The sequence below is a fragment of the Myxocyprinus asiaticus genome, chromosome 3 (assembly GCF_019703515.2).
Source record: "Myxocyprinus asiaticus isolate MX2 ecotype Aquarium Trade chromosome 3, UBuf_Myxa_2, whole genome shotgun sequence".
In the NCBI taxonomy this organism is placed as follows: Eukaryota; Metazoa; Chordata; class Actinopteri; order Cypriniformes; family Catostomidae; genus Myxocyprinus; species Myxocyprinus asiaticus.
The window spans coordinates 8,865,627-8,879,125 of NC_059346.1; the positions used below are offsets into that span (position 1 = coordinate 8,865,627).

General features: G+C 38.5%; 1 protein-coding gene across 2 annotated transcripts in view; it reads right to left on the reverse strand.

Moving 5' to 3' along the window:
- LOC127430255 (apoptosis-inducing factor 3-like) overlaps positions 1–13,499 on the reverse strand; it is a 62,622-nt gene that overhangs the window by 21,481 nt on the left and 27,642 nt on the right. For both annotated transcript variants that reach the window (XM_051679947.1, XM_051679938.1), the window contains exons 3-7: positions 3,910–4,120; positions 3,217–3,326; positions 2,872–2,981; positions 822–866; positions 342–438 (exon numbers count right to left, since the gene is read on the reverse strand). In XM_051679947.1, coding sequence (XP_051535907.1) covers positions 342–438; positions 822–866; positions 2,872–2,981; positions 3,217–3,326; positions 3,910–4,120 — 573 coding nt within the window. The remainder of the gene's footprint in view (positions 1–341; positions 439–821; positions 867–2,871; positions 2,982–3,216; positions 3,327–3,909; positions 4,121–13,499) is intronic.

A 13,499-nucleotide genomic window follows, 5' to 3' on the forward strand; every position in this document is an offset into this window, starting at 1 on the left:
ATTACTCAAGGATAAGGTGTTGGAGTGATGGGGTCTGTCTAGATTTGATAAAAAAATGACTTTTTCAAATAGTGATGGTGCTGTTTTTTACATCAGTAATGTCCTGACTATACTTTGTGATCAGCTGAATGCCACTTTGGCGAATTAAAGTACCAATTTCCTTCCGAAACAGCAAAATCTGAACATTATTCCAAACCGCCAGTGTATATATAACCCAGTTAATATTAGTGGAATGCAGAGTTTAGCAGTAAGCTGCACATATGAGCCTATGAACAGTTTACTTCTCAAAAAATTATGTTTTAGTGCATTTTAGAGTCATTTTAAAACATTATGGCTGCAACCTGATCCAATAATGAGAATGTGGCTGAATCCATTGCTGGAGTTGATGACAGCTGAACACTTTGACATGCTCTTTGTCCGCCGCTGAGTTTGAAGGGCCTGACAGGAAACAGATGAGACCTCACATCACTATTTACAACTGTTGTTAAATTTAAAGTTGAAGTGTGTAATTTCTCCGACACTAGCTTCAACAAACATTATTGCTAAAAACAATCTGGTTTCAAACAGATTTCTGAAAACTCTCCCGTCTTCCTTTGGTTGTACAAACATCCGCCCCAAACTCAGGCTCGATGGGCCGTAATGTTTTGATAGCGCCACAGAGTTACACTTTTAAGAAAATTACAGCACAAACTGCTTCCTTATAGTTCACAGTTCAGCAGTATTAAGCTGAGATAAAATATGTTAACACTGAAAAAATTACACACAGTTTTAATTCACTTTAAAAAATAATTTAAAGACAGAGAGAGAAAGAAGCTATTTACCTGCTTGTTTGCTCTTATTATCACCTTCTCTTTCTCAACTTTGACCTGAAATAGTGTGAGGAAATTAATTGAAATGACAGGTTATTACATAACAGATGTATTACTCCCCCTGCTGCTCAGTGAGGTTCATTTTCTCCCCTTTGATGAATATATGAATCCTCTGGGTTTACGAGAAGATCTACTTCCTCTATGACTTAATGTCTTGTTGTAAATAAGCATTTTAACAAGTAAAACAGCTCAATTAAAGGAATTTTTTACCTAAAAATGATAATTCTTTCATCATTTATTCACCTTCATGTAATTCAAAATGGAGTTTTATAACTAGGTTCGGGAGGAGCAAGTTAATTTAATCCAACCAATCACATTGCCAGAGTATGCGTATTTAAACAGCTGCTTACCTCTATGTGGCGATGAGTCTTCCAGCATCCTCCACCTTCCCTTCTCCTCCTATCTATTCATTACTAACCAATCTAAGTCTGGGGGGGTATTAGAGCTCAGGTCAAGTCACGAGCCCTTCGCCCAGGACAGCGAGACTCACACATTTACACTATCTTCAAAACATTATCTTGCGAACTACTGAAATGTGTTTCTTGCCCAGGAGGCAAGATTTTCAATTAATCACAATTTGGTCTGTTCCTCACATAAGGTTATCCTGTGGTTTTAGAAGAACTGGAACATAGCCCACTACTTTTAAAGCATTGAGCATTCTACTAAATAAAGAAAAATGACATACACCGATAAGCCAAAACATTATGACCATTATGACCACAGCGCCGACTCGCCGAGGCATGGACTCTGCAAGACCCCAAGACATTAGCAGCAGGACATTCAAGACATTCAAGTCCTGTAAGTTGCGAGGTGGAGCCGCTGAGGATCGGACTTGTTTGTCCAGCACATCCCACAGATGCTCAATCGGATTGAGATCTGGGGAATTTAGAGGCCAGGGCAACACATTGAACTCTTAATCATGTTCCTTAAACCATTCCTGAACAATGTGTGCAGAGTGGCAGGGCACATTATCCTGCTGAATGAGGCCACTGCCATCAGGGAATACCATTGCCATGAAGGGGTGTACCTGGTCTGCAACAATGTTTAGGTAAGAGGCACGTGTCAAATTGACATCCACATGAATGGCCGGACCCAGGGTTTCCCAGCAGAACATTGTCCAGAGCATCACACTGCCTCCACTGGCTTGCTGTCTTCCCACAATGCATCCTGGTGCCATCACTTCCCCAGGTAAACTGCATACACATACATGGCCATCCACGTGATGTAAAAGAAAACGGGACTCATTGGACCAGGCAACCTTAATCCACTGCTCCAAGGTCATGTTCCGACGCTCGCATGCCCATTGTAGGCGCTTTCAACGGTGGACAGGGATCATCATGGGAACTCTGACTGGTCTGCGGCTATGTAGCCCCTATATGCAGCAGGGTGCAATGCACTGTTTGTTGCTACACATTCCTCCCATAACCATCATTAAAAAATATTTTACTCTCACTCCAGTGGTTTAATATACAGTATGTCTTCTGAAGCAATGCAATCACTTTGGGTGAGAAACAGATCAAGATTTCGATCCTTTTTTACAATAAATCTCCACTTTCACTTTCAGAATATGAAAGAATGTAAATGTAAGTTAAAGTTGAGATTTATAAAAAAGGACTTAAATATTGATCTGTTACTCTCCCACACCTATTATATCACTTCTGAAGACAGATTTAACTACTAGAGTCATGGGGATTACTTTCATGCTGCCTTTATTTATGTTTTTGGAGCCTAAAAGTTCTGGTCACCATTCACCTGCAGTGTATGGACCTACAGAGCTGTGATATTCTTCTAAAAATCTTTGGTTGTTTTCTGCAGAAGAAAGAAACTCATACACATCTAGGATGACTAAATGATGAGAGAATTTTCATTTTTGGATTTTTTAATAAGTTAATAAGTAAAATTTGGTTTTCAAAATTGGACTTTCAGGTTCCAAGGAAACCAGTGAAAGACCCACAATAACACAAGGCAATATTGTCTCAATTACAATGCATAAAGATGTTACCTGGAAGGTGGGCAGACTGTCTAAGCCAGGAAAATCCTCAATGTCACCCGTAACGATGTTAAAACATGCCCCATGCCATGGACATCGCACACGCCCTTTTGATAGCACACCTGAAGGACAGGTACAATTGCTTTTAAATGGAGAGTATTTCTGAAAGATGTTATCATTTCTGCTGTTTGATTACCAGCACGTTACACACAATCAATATCGTTGCTGTTTCATTTAAATCCACAACATTCAATCTCTAAGAGGTACTGCTTGATAACTGTGCAAAAGGTTCTTTGAATGTAATTCCCAAGCTATGGAATGTAGAAGACCAGCAGTGCTCCACAGGATGTACCTCACCTTTGACCAGTGGAGCCCCATAATGTGGGCACTTATGTCCCATGGCAAAGAATTCTCCATGTTCCTTTATGAGCAGAGCTCGGCCTGTACCCAAATCCACCTCACGCATTCTGCCAAACAAAACATATTTGATTAGCACAGCTCAAAAATACACACAATCCAATGCTGATATCATCCGTAGTTTTGTTCAAATTATTTTGTGGCTTTCAGTCTATGTCTGTTAGCTTTGAAGCTATCTACATGATAGTGTACTCCTAAAAGTTGGCAAAGTAAAATTTTAGCAAATATACAAATTTCAAACTTACCATCTTGATCTCTTTTGGGAAACTGAACCATAAAATATTGATGACTTGTCTTGTTTGCAGAGGAGTATACAAAATTTTGTCCAATCAAATGCTCTCTAGAACACTTAAGGCTATTGGCTATTTTAAAAACAGGACACACCCTTTAAGCTGTCCTGCCTGAGTCAATAGGAAAGAAAATTTAGTTCAACAATTCTGTCAGAGTTCCCATTTTAAAAGTCTTTCGAATTGTCAGTTGTGAAATGCCACAAAAAAACATCCACAGTAAAACAATCAGTCTTGTCTTCTTTAGTTATGATAAGCATGCTAACACACAATGGGAGCTAAACACACATAAACAAACATACAAAAGTGCGCAAATTAAGTATGATTGAAAGTAAAGTACACTTACTGTCCATTTTCCAGGTCTTTGACGTGGCAGACAGAGGCCTCTATGTAATCTCTGTGTTTGCGCTGTGGTTGTAGAGTCATTGTGTCCTCATCTGAACAGTGTCCCAGAGAGCCGTTGGGTCTGCATTCTGAGAATGGACTGGCCTTTCCATTAGGAGACATCAGATCCACCTCTTTCTCTTTCTCTAAAAGAGTCAGCTCAACTTTGACCTCTACTGCAAAAAAAGTATTTAATATGCAAAAAAATTATTAGACAAGATAAGGCTCTCAGAACAAGATAGTAGACAACTGATCGATTGAAAATCAAAATGCTACCACTGTTATCACTATTGACAGCAACTAAATCAGTTGCATTAAGAAAAACAATGATATTTGTTGTGAAACCATAGTGATAAAACAGGAAATTGAAAACCCTGATAATAAAAATATCAATTTTGTGGTTATTACGGTTTTACTATATACAGTAAATACCATAGTTTAACTGGTTTTACTATAGTAATATTGTAGACTGTAGTAACCATAATTTTTGGCAGAAATCATGGTTTTACTATAGTAATAATGTAGTAACCATGACTGTTGGGCTAACCTTTATTTATTTATTTTTGGATGAAAAAAATGGTTTTACTATATTAATTTTGTTTTAACTATGAAAAGTAAGTAAACATGTTTTTTGGCGGAAACCATGGTTTTAATACAATATTCTGTATGCATATAGTACTATAGATTTTACTATAGATTAACCATGGGAATTCTTGTGGTTACTATGGTTTTACTATTTGTAGTAAAACCATAATTACCACAAAATTATGATTTTTATTACCATAGTTTTCATTGTCCTATATTATTACAGTGGTTTTACTACAAATATCAAGGTTAGAATATGGTTACTACAGTACACAACCATGTTACATTTATTGCTAGGGAATGCAAAACTTATTGCGAGGGAACGCAAACTATTTCGAGGGACTGCAAAACTTGTTGTAAGGTCACGCAAAACTATTTCTGAAAAAAATTCCCGCCCTGCCCTCTAAGGTAGTATATATTTTTAGTATGCATGGTACTCCTGCATACAGAGGCCACCCACTCAACAAAATAATTTTAAGATTTACTCATTTCAATTTCATAACATTGAATTGAATTTAGTAATCTTTAATCCACCAAAATAAAAAAAAATAAAAAAATATTTTACGTTTTATTTATGTAATTTTGTTCAACATTACAGTTTGATGGAATTTTGTAATAAAATTGAAATGTTAAATCTTAAAAATAGGCAAAAATATTTTTTTGAGTGTGGAATACCTGGTATTACTGTAGCACATGACCAAAAAAACCGTGGTGTTACCATTGTACAATATAAAAAACATGTTAGTACCACAGTCTGTTTTGGCACTGTTTTGTTAGTGTCCTGAGTTAAAGGTAAAGGATGCAATCAAACATCAAAGATTCATTTCTCATGAAATTCCTTCAATACTAAATTATCTGGACTAGGCTATCCGCATTAATGTTATACAGATGTGGCCAAAAATATTGGCAACCTTGGTAAATATGAGCAAAGAAGGCTAAGAAAAATATGCCTTTATTGTTTATCCTTTTGATCTTTCATTCAAAATATTCACAAAAATCTAACCTTTAATTAAAGAAAACTATATGAAAGGGAGGAGAAATCTCTTTATTAAATAAATATTTTTCTCCAAACATGTTTACCACAATTATTGGCACCCCAAGAAATTCTTATGAGTAAAATATATCTGAAGTATATTACCATTCATATTTTTTCTCCCCTTTTTCTCCCCAATTTGGAATGCCCAATTCCCAATGCGCTCTAAGTCCTCGTGGTGGCGTAGTGACTCGCCTCAATCCAGGTGGTGGAGGATATGTAACAAATTATGTTACATATCGTATATTCATTTGTTACATATCGTATATTGAGCTGTATGGAATTTACTATATAGTAAGTAGGTCTATCAGTTGTACAGGACAGAAAAGAGTAAAAACACACACACGCTCATACACTGGAAGCTGCAATGTTACATGGCCCCTATTATAATATTAATCGACAAAGCTGTAAACAACTTATTTAAATGCATGTGATAGTTTTGTCTTGTCTCATGTTAACCATTTAAAATTCGCACTGAACTTCGAACTTAGTGGCTGTTTGTTTTTCTGCAACTTATACGATATTATGTCCCTCTGTTTACTATGGTTACTAAGGCTATATGAACGACTTCTCAACTGCCCATACGCAGACCGCTTCTAAGTAGCTCTTAGTAGCCAATCCAAACGCAGGAGGCAGGACCTGCCAGAATACGGGTGGGGGAAAAAATAACGCCAAATTCCCTTAGTCATCCATCACAATGGGCAAGACCAAAGAATAAGTTCTGATGTGCGGCAAAAAGTTGTTGAGCTTCACAAAATAAGAAGTGGCTTTAAGGAAATAGGTAAAGCATTGAAAATACCAATTTCCACAATCAGGGTAATAATTAAAAAATTTCAATCAACTGGAGATGTTACAAATTCGGCCTGGAAAAGGACATGTGTCTATATTGTCTCCACGCACGGTGAGGAGGATGGTTCGAGTGGCCAAAAATTCTCCAAATATCACAGCTGGAGAATTGCAGAAATTATTTGGGTCTTGGGGTCAGAAAGTCTTCAAAACTACAATCAGACATCACCTACATCACAACAAGTTGTTTGGGAGGGTTTCAAGAAAAAAGCCTCTGCTCTCATCCAACAACAAATTCAAGCATCTTCAGTTTGCCAGACACTACTGGGCCATTAAATGGGACCAGATTCTATGGTCAGAAGAAAAAAAAATAGAGCTTTTGGCAGCAAACACCAGAGATGGGTTTGGCGCACACAGAGAGGTAGTCATATGGAAAAGTACCCCATGCCCACAGTTAAATAAGATGGTGGATCTTTAATGTTGTGGGGCTGTTTTAATGCCAGAGGTCCTGGACATCTTGTTCGGATACATTACCTCATGGACTCTATCAAATACCAACAGATAAAAAATCCAAAACTGACTGCCTCTGCCAGAAAGCTTAAAATGGGCCATGGTTGGATCTTCCAAGAGGAAAATTATCCAAAACACACATCAAAATCAACACAAAAATGGTTCACTGACCACAAAATCAAGGTTCTGCCATGACCATCCCAGTCCCCTGACTTGAACCCCATAGAAAACCTTTGGGGTGAACTGAAGAGGAGAGTCCACCAGCATGGACCTCTGAATTTGAAGGATCTGGAGATATTCTGTATGGAGGAATGGTCTCAGATCCCTTGCCATGTGTTCTCCAACCTCATTAGGCATTATAGGAGAAGACTCAGAGCTGTCATCTTAGCAATGGGAGGTTGCACAATGTATTGAATAAAAGGGTGCCAATAATTGTGTCACACATATATTAGACAACAATATTTATTTTTTGATAAAACTTGTGTTGTGTTTGCAATTGTTTGATATCCATTAGAGGATAGATTTTTGTGAATATTTTGAATGAAAGATCAAAAGGATAAACAATAAAGACATATTTTACACAGCCTTCTTTACTCATATTTACCAAGGGTGCCAATATTTTTGGCCACAACTGTAGCTTTATATCTTATTGTAAATGAACAATTGTCTGTTTTGTGTCTCTTTATTTCTTCTGAGCTTTGAAAGAGCAAACTCTGAGCAATCTTTTTTCAGTTCTTACATTCAGAAATGAACCCACATTCAAAACACATACAAAAATCATGTGCTCTGTTTTCGTGAGTGCGCAAAGCGCAGTGCTATGCGCTACGACTGTGTGCAACATCTTATCCAATTTTCGAGAAAGGCGCTAATTCTAAGCATAATTTTCGTGCAAGCGCAAAGCACTAGTGGGCATGGGTGTGAGTGTTTGCACTATCTGTGGGTGTATGCACGCAAACTGGGAGTGTGTTGTATGGTAATGAAGTGGCGTAAAGCGCAATTTGATATTTTCCTGAGAAATAGGTAATTGCACTAAGACGTTTCAAAAGCATATCTGTTTTCAGTGCAAAGGCAGTTATAAAGTCCATGTCCAAACTCTGAAAATACAGTGGCCCGTGGTAAAGTACATATAAATCATAAAAATGAAGAGTGTGGCCCTCGAGGGTAAAGGGATCCAGCTTTGCGGCCCCTGACCATACCGAAGTTGAGTAGCCCTGCTCTAGACTAAGCACAAGCTTGCACGAAAATACCAAAACTTCCTGGCCATGCCCATTGACTTTGCGTGTATGACTCTGCACTTCGTGATAGCCTCTTAAAATAGGGCCTCATATTGTAAGTACAAGCCCACCTCAAGAGAATAATGCATAAAGCATGTAAAGTACATTAATCAGCACTACCTTCTATTATACTCTTTCTATTGTGTGCCAGTTTAATTTTGTTTACCCTTAATCGAAAAGCAAACATCTTAGAAGGGATCATTGGAAACTGAACCACCTATTTTTAATGTATATAATCTGTTGAGAGAAGTAGATTGTGCAATATGCTTCCACAACAATCCGATCTTGCTCTCTCTTTCTCTCTGGCTGGAAAAATGTGCTGAGGACCTGCTTCTTATTCCTTAATCACACAGGAATTCTCACCTGCTGAGTAAACCTTAATTAAAATCAATGGAAAGTCATGCAAGATGACTGTGCCAGCGGACAAAATAAATGAAATCTCAGAGCTTGTTTTCAAAGGCTTTGTTTTCCGTGTCAGAAACGGTAAAATAATGCCTGAGTCTTCAATGGGAGAAGCTGGTGGTACATTTAGTGAATATAGTCAGTGAGCTCAAAAAAATGAACCAAATGCAGACTCTCATTCAGATATAAACAACAAGCATGATATTTGATGTGAGCCTAGTTGCAAGAAACCCCTAAAGTTATGAACCAGGGGTGGTTCTAGACCATTCTGAATGGGGGGGGGGGGGTGGGCCAGGGTGGGGCCGGGAGTGCTTGTAGGGGGCCATCTGTATTACATTTACATTTACATTTATTCATTTGGCAGACGCTTTTATCCAAAGTGACTTACAAAAGAGGAAAGCATAAGCGCATCATCTTAAGGAGACAGTGGTATGAAAAGTGCCGTATCACAAAGTTTCACTAGCATCAGAATAGTATTCAAAACAGAATAAAGTGCAACAGGAATTTTTTTTTTTTTTTTAATGACTGGTTAAGTGCTCATGGAAAAGATGTGTTTTTAGTCGTTTTTTGAAGAGAGTGAGTCAGCTTCACGGATGGAGTTGGGAAGGTTGTTCCACCAACGTGGTATGATGAAGCTGAAAGTCCGGGAAAGTGTTTTGGTGCCTCTTTGTGTTGGTACAACAAGGCGACATTCCTTAGCTGACTGCAGGCTTCTAGTGGGCGCATAGCTCTGCATAAATGATTTTAGGTATGCTGGAGCAGACCTAGTGACTGTTTTGTATGCCAGCATCAGAGTCTTATATTTGATATGTGCATCAACCGGCAGCCAGTGGAGAGAGACAAGGAGTGGTGTAACGTGCTCTCTTTGGTTCATTAAAGACCAGACGTGCTGCTGCATTCTGGATCATTTGCAGGGGTCTAATTGCACATGCAGGGAGGCCTGCAATGAGAGCGTTACAGTAGTCCAGTCTATTTATGACAAGTGACTGGACAAGCAGTTGTGTGGCATGTTCAGAGAGGAAGGGTCTTATCTTCTTGATATTGTAGAGTGTAAATCTACATGATCTTGCAGTCTTTGAGATGTGGTCTGTGAAATTTAGTCTGTTGTCGATGGTTACCCCTAGATTTCTGACCGATTTGGAAGGCGTTACTGTAGTTGCACCCAGCTGCATGGTGATGTTGTGTTCAATAGCAGGGTTGGCTGGAAAGACAAGGAGTTCAGTCTTAGCTGGGTTGAGTTGCAGGTGGTGCTCCTTCATCCAGGCCGAGATGTCTGCCAGGCAGGCAGAAATTCGAGCAATCACTGTGGTGTCGTTGGGCTGGAAAGACAAGTAGAGTTGCGTGTCATCAGCATAGCAGTGGTAAGAGAAACCATGTGCCTGAATGATGGGTCCCAGTGATGTTGTGTATATAGAGATGAGAAGTGGCCCAAGCACTGATCCCTGAGGTACCCCAGTAAGTAGCTGATGTGGCTTGGATCCCTCACCTCTCCAGGCTAACTTGAAGGACCTACCTAAGAGATAGGAGTTAAACCAGTCAAGCACAGTTCCTGTGATGCCCAGCGAGGAGAGGGTAGAGAATAAGATCTGATGGTTGACTGTGTCAAAGGTTGCAGAAAGGTCCAGCAGAATCAGGATGGATGATCTGGATTCAGCTTTTGCCTATCTCAGCGACTCAGTGACAGACAGCAGGGCAGTCTCGGTGGAGTGTCCACTTTTGAAGCCTGACTGATTGTCATCCAGCAGCTTGTTCTGTGAGAGATAGGCAGATATTTGATTGAAAACTGCCCTTTCAAGTGTTTTTGCCATGAATGGGATGAGAGAGACTGGTCTGTAATGTTCTGTTTGTGTGGGGTTAAGTGCGGGTTTCTTCAGCAGCGGGGTTACTCGAGCCTGCTTAAATGTAGTGGGAAAAGTGCCTGTAAGTAGAGATGTGTTAATTATGTGTGTGAGTGCAGGTAGGATGGACGGAGAGATGGCCTGGAGAAGGTGAGAAGGAATGGGGTCAAGAGAACAGGTGGTGGGGTGGTTGGAGAGGAGGAGTTTAGAGACCTCAGTGTCAGTCAGAGGAGAGAACATAGAGACAGAAGATTTGCATACAGGGGACAGGTGTTTGACAGGGTGTGGTGCTGAGAATGTATTGCTGATGGTTGTAACCTTATTAGTAAAAAATGTGGCGAAGACATCTGCTGTCAGTGATGTGTCAGGTGGTGGAGGGGGAGGGCAGAGAAGTGTGTTGAATGTTCTAAACAAGCTGCGAGTGTCTGTGGTGCTGTTGATCTTGTTCTGGTAATAGGAGGTTTTTGCAGATTTAATGTTATACCTTTAATGTCCCCAGTACACAAATAAAGCATCAATTGCTGTTTTAATATTTGCGGACATGCAATTTTTTAAAGACAACCAAAGATTCACCAAATTTGAGTATACAATTTTACATTTAAATTTTTAAATAAACAAATAGGCTCATAACAAATATTTCAAATAGTCAATAAACCCTAACATTCTTGTTTTACCAACAAACTTTAAGCCATGTTGCCATGCTGTTCTTTAGAATGACTAATGCAGTAAAAATCTTGGTTAAAATGAATGATAGGCTACATCAAGGTTTTAGGTTAGAATTTAATCAGTAGACTATAATCAGCATGTACAGGTCTTGTAAATTGTCACCATTTCCTTTAAGATTAATTTAAGAATTTTTAAGCAAATTTTTTTTTTATTTACTAGTTTATTTTAAATGGTCAATTTTTAAATGCATGTATTTATCTCAATTACTTGTTTAAAAAAGTTGCATGCATCATAACTATCAGTGACCAATAAGATGGCTTTAATGTGTGTTTTTTTTGTCATTATTATGTCTGTCAGTGTCTATGCACATTCCTTATTGAGTGCGCTTGGTGTGCACCTCTTATTAGAGAACGCGGTTGCTAATATTAAGCTCAATTTTCCGTTATTGAGCACACATGTGCCTCTCCCGTTAAGTATTTGATTGATAAATGGTGTTCATAAAGAAGATGTTGTGTTTGTTATTTACCCTGTAAACAATTTAGTGCTTTTCTTGCATTTCATTTGCAAGAGAAGCAGGATCAACGCTGCAGCTTTGTTCTCTCTCCTGGTTAGTTGCGCGTTTGCTTTTTATTCTTGCACCTGTACCCAACAGTACCAATATTAATCTGTATATATTGTTAGGTTGAAGTGCGTTGATGTTGTGAGCTTAGTGTATAAGAGCTTTTCTCACCGAAGGTAAGGCATTTATTTGGGCTTTAGTGGGGTGGTTTATAAGGGTTCAAATTTTATGTTTTTAAGTCTATTCATAATAAATTTGCCATTGCAGGTGCGGTGTGGCCCTGTATAACGCTAGTTGCTGTTTCTTTATACCTGTTTCTATACATCTGTTGTTCTATACATGCATGCTGTTTCATCAGAGTCACTTCATCGTTTGTTTTGCCAAACATGTTGCACCACATTTTTCTTGTTTCTGCATTGAACAGTGCCTGTTTATCTGTGGCCAAGCCCTTGCACAAATGTCCCGTCTTGTCTGTCGATTGGCATGAGTGCATGTTGCCGTTGTCTCTGGCAATTCTTGTTTTGTTTCTGTGAGAGCGGGTGGCTTTGTTTAGTTCTGTATTGCCACGTGTCTCTCAGTCTTGCATCACACTCTGCCTATTTGTCTGTTCATTATTTGTTTATTGGTTTCACCTGTCCCCGTTATAACCTGTTTGATTTCTCTACCTTTATTAGCTCCTCCTGTTTGCTGTTCTGTGATGGATTGTCTTCACTCTTTGGTTGGTTTTCTTCCCTGTCTGTTCGATCTTTATGTGTTTATTTCAGTTGGTTTTGTTAATGTTGTTTTATCCCTCATGAGATTTTTTTGTTATCTTTGTTTTGTATTTTAAATAAAAGCCCATTGATGCCATCTGCGATTGGGTCCTGCCTTTAAACACCCCGTTCCGTGACATAGAGTGAACAGAACCAGAATTACATGTTTACAAAGTTTTGATTAAAAAAAAAGTAATTAAAAAATAATAATAAAATAAATCTGCTTATCATAAGATTATAAACACATACGAGTCTTTTGGTGGGGGGTGGGGGTTAGACTTATTTTTGCAATTAGTCCATAGTATGTGTGAACGGTGAGCTTTTAAATTGGAGTGTGAAAAATTGAGGACAGCACAGGCCCCCTCCCTTTCTCAAATAAATTGTCCAAGTGAGCACTCAGTAGTGCATTCACTGATTCCGTTTACATTATCTTGATTTCTTACCATTTAAAAAAAAATTTTTTAACTGATTTTAAATTATTTTAAGTCATCTTGAGGCTTGCTTGTAAGTTTACTGAAGCCACCTTGTGGGCCCCGGCCACCTAGTTGAGAACGACGGGCTGCGTTTCCCAATAACAATCGATTTTAGCGGTTAAGAGCATTTTCTACAAACAATTTTACAAATGTTTGTTATTTTTTTACGTATGTTTCCCAAAACTGCACTTAACATGAACATGCAAAGACACGCTTTAAGTGCTACTTAAGAGAGTCGCTGTCCATGTGACAGTGCTGACATGTGACCATATAGTGTTGCTCGTCATTGTAACTTCATTATATTTGTGCAATAACTTTACAATTTGTAATTTACCTCCCTAAAATTTGTTTTACATTTTTTCTTAAATATTTGACCTAATTAACTGCATATTTACATATTGTTTTTACATTAATTTTGTGCAGAACAATCTTTTTCTTTCACAATCTGCTTCCATAATCAGGTGTGCATTTGTAATATTTCGTTTTCACAAATTCCTCTCAATATAAAAGCTTCCAGGATTAGTGAAGACAGTGGAGGCCCTGTGTGTTGATCCTGCTAATTAAAAGCATTCATTGAATATTATTCTATGTTATCGCGGAGCCCAAAATAAGGAGACGTTTAGAAGATGCACTTTATGGACATTCACCAACAAAGAGGAGGTCTGCTCTTTACT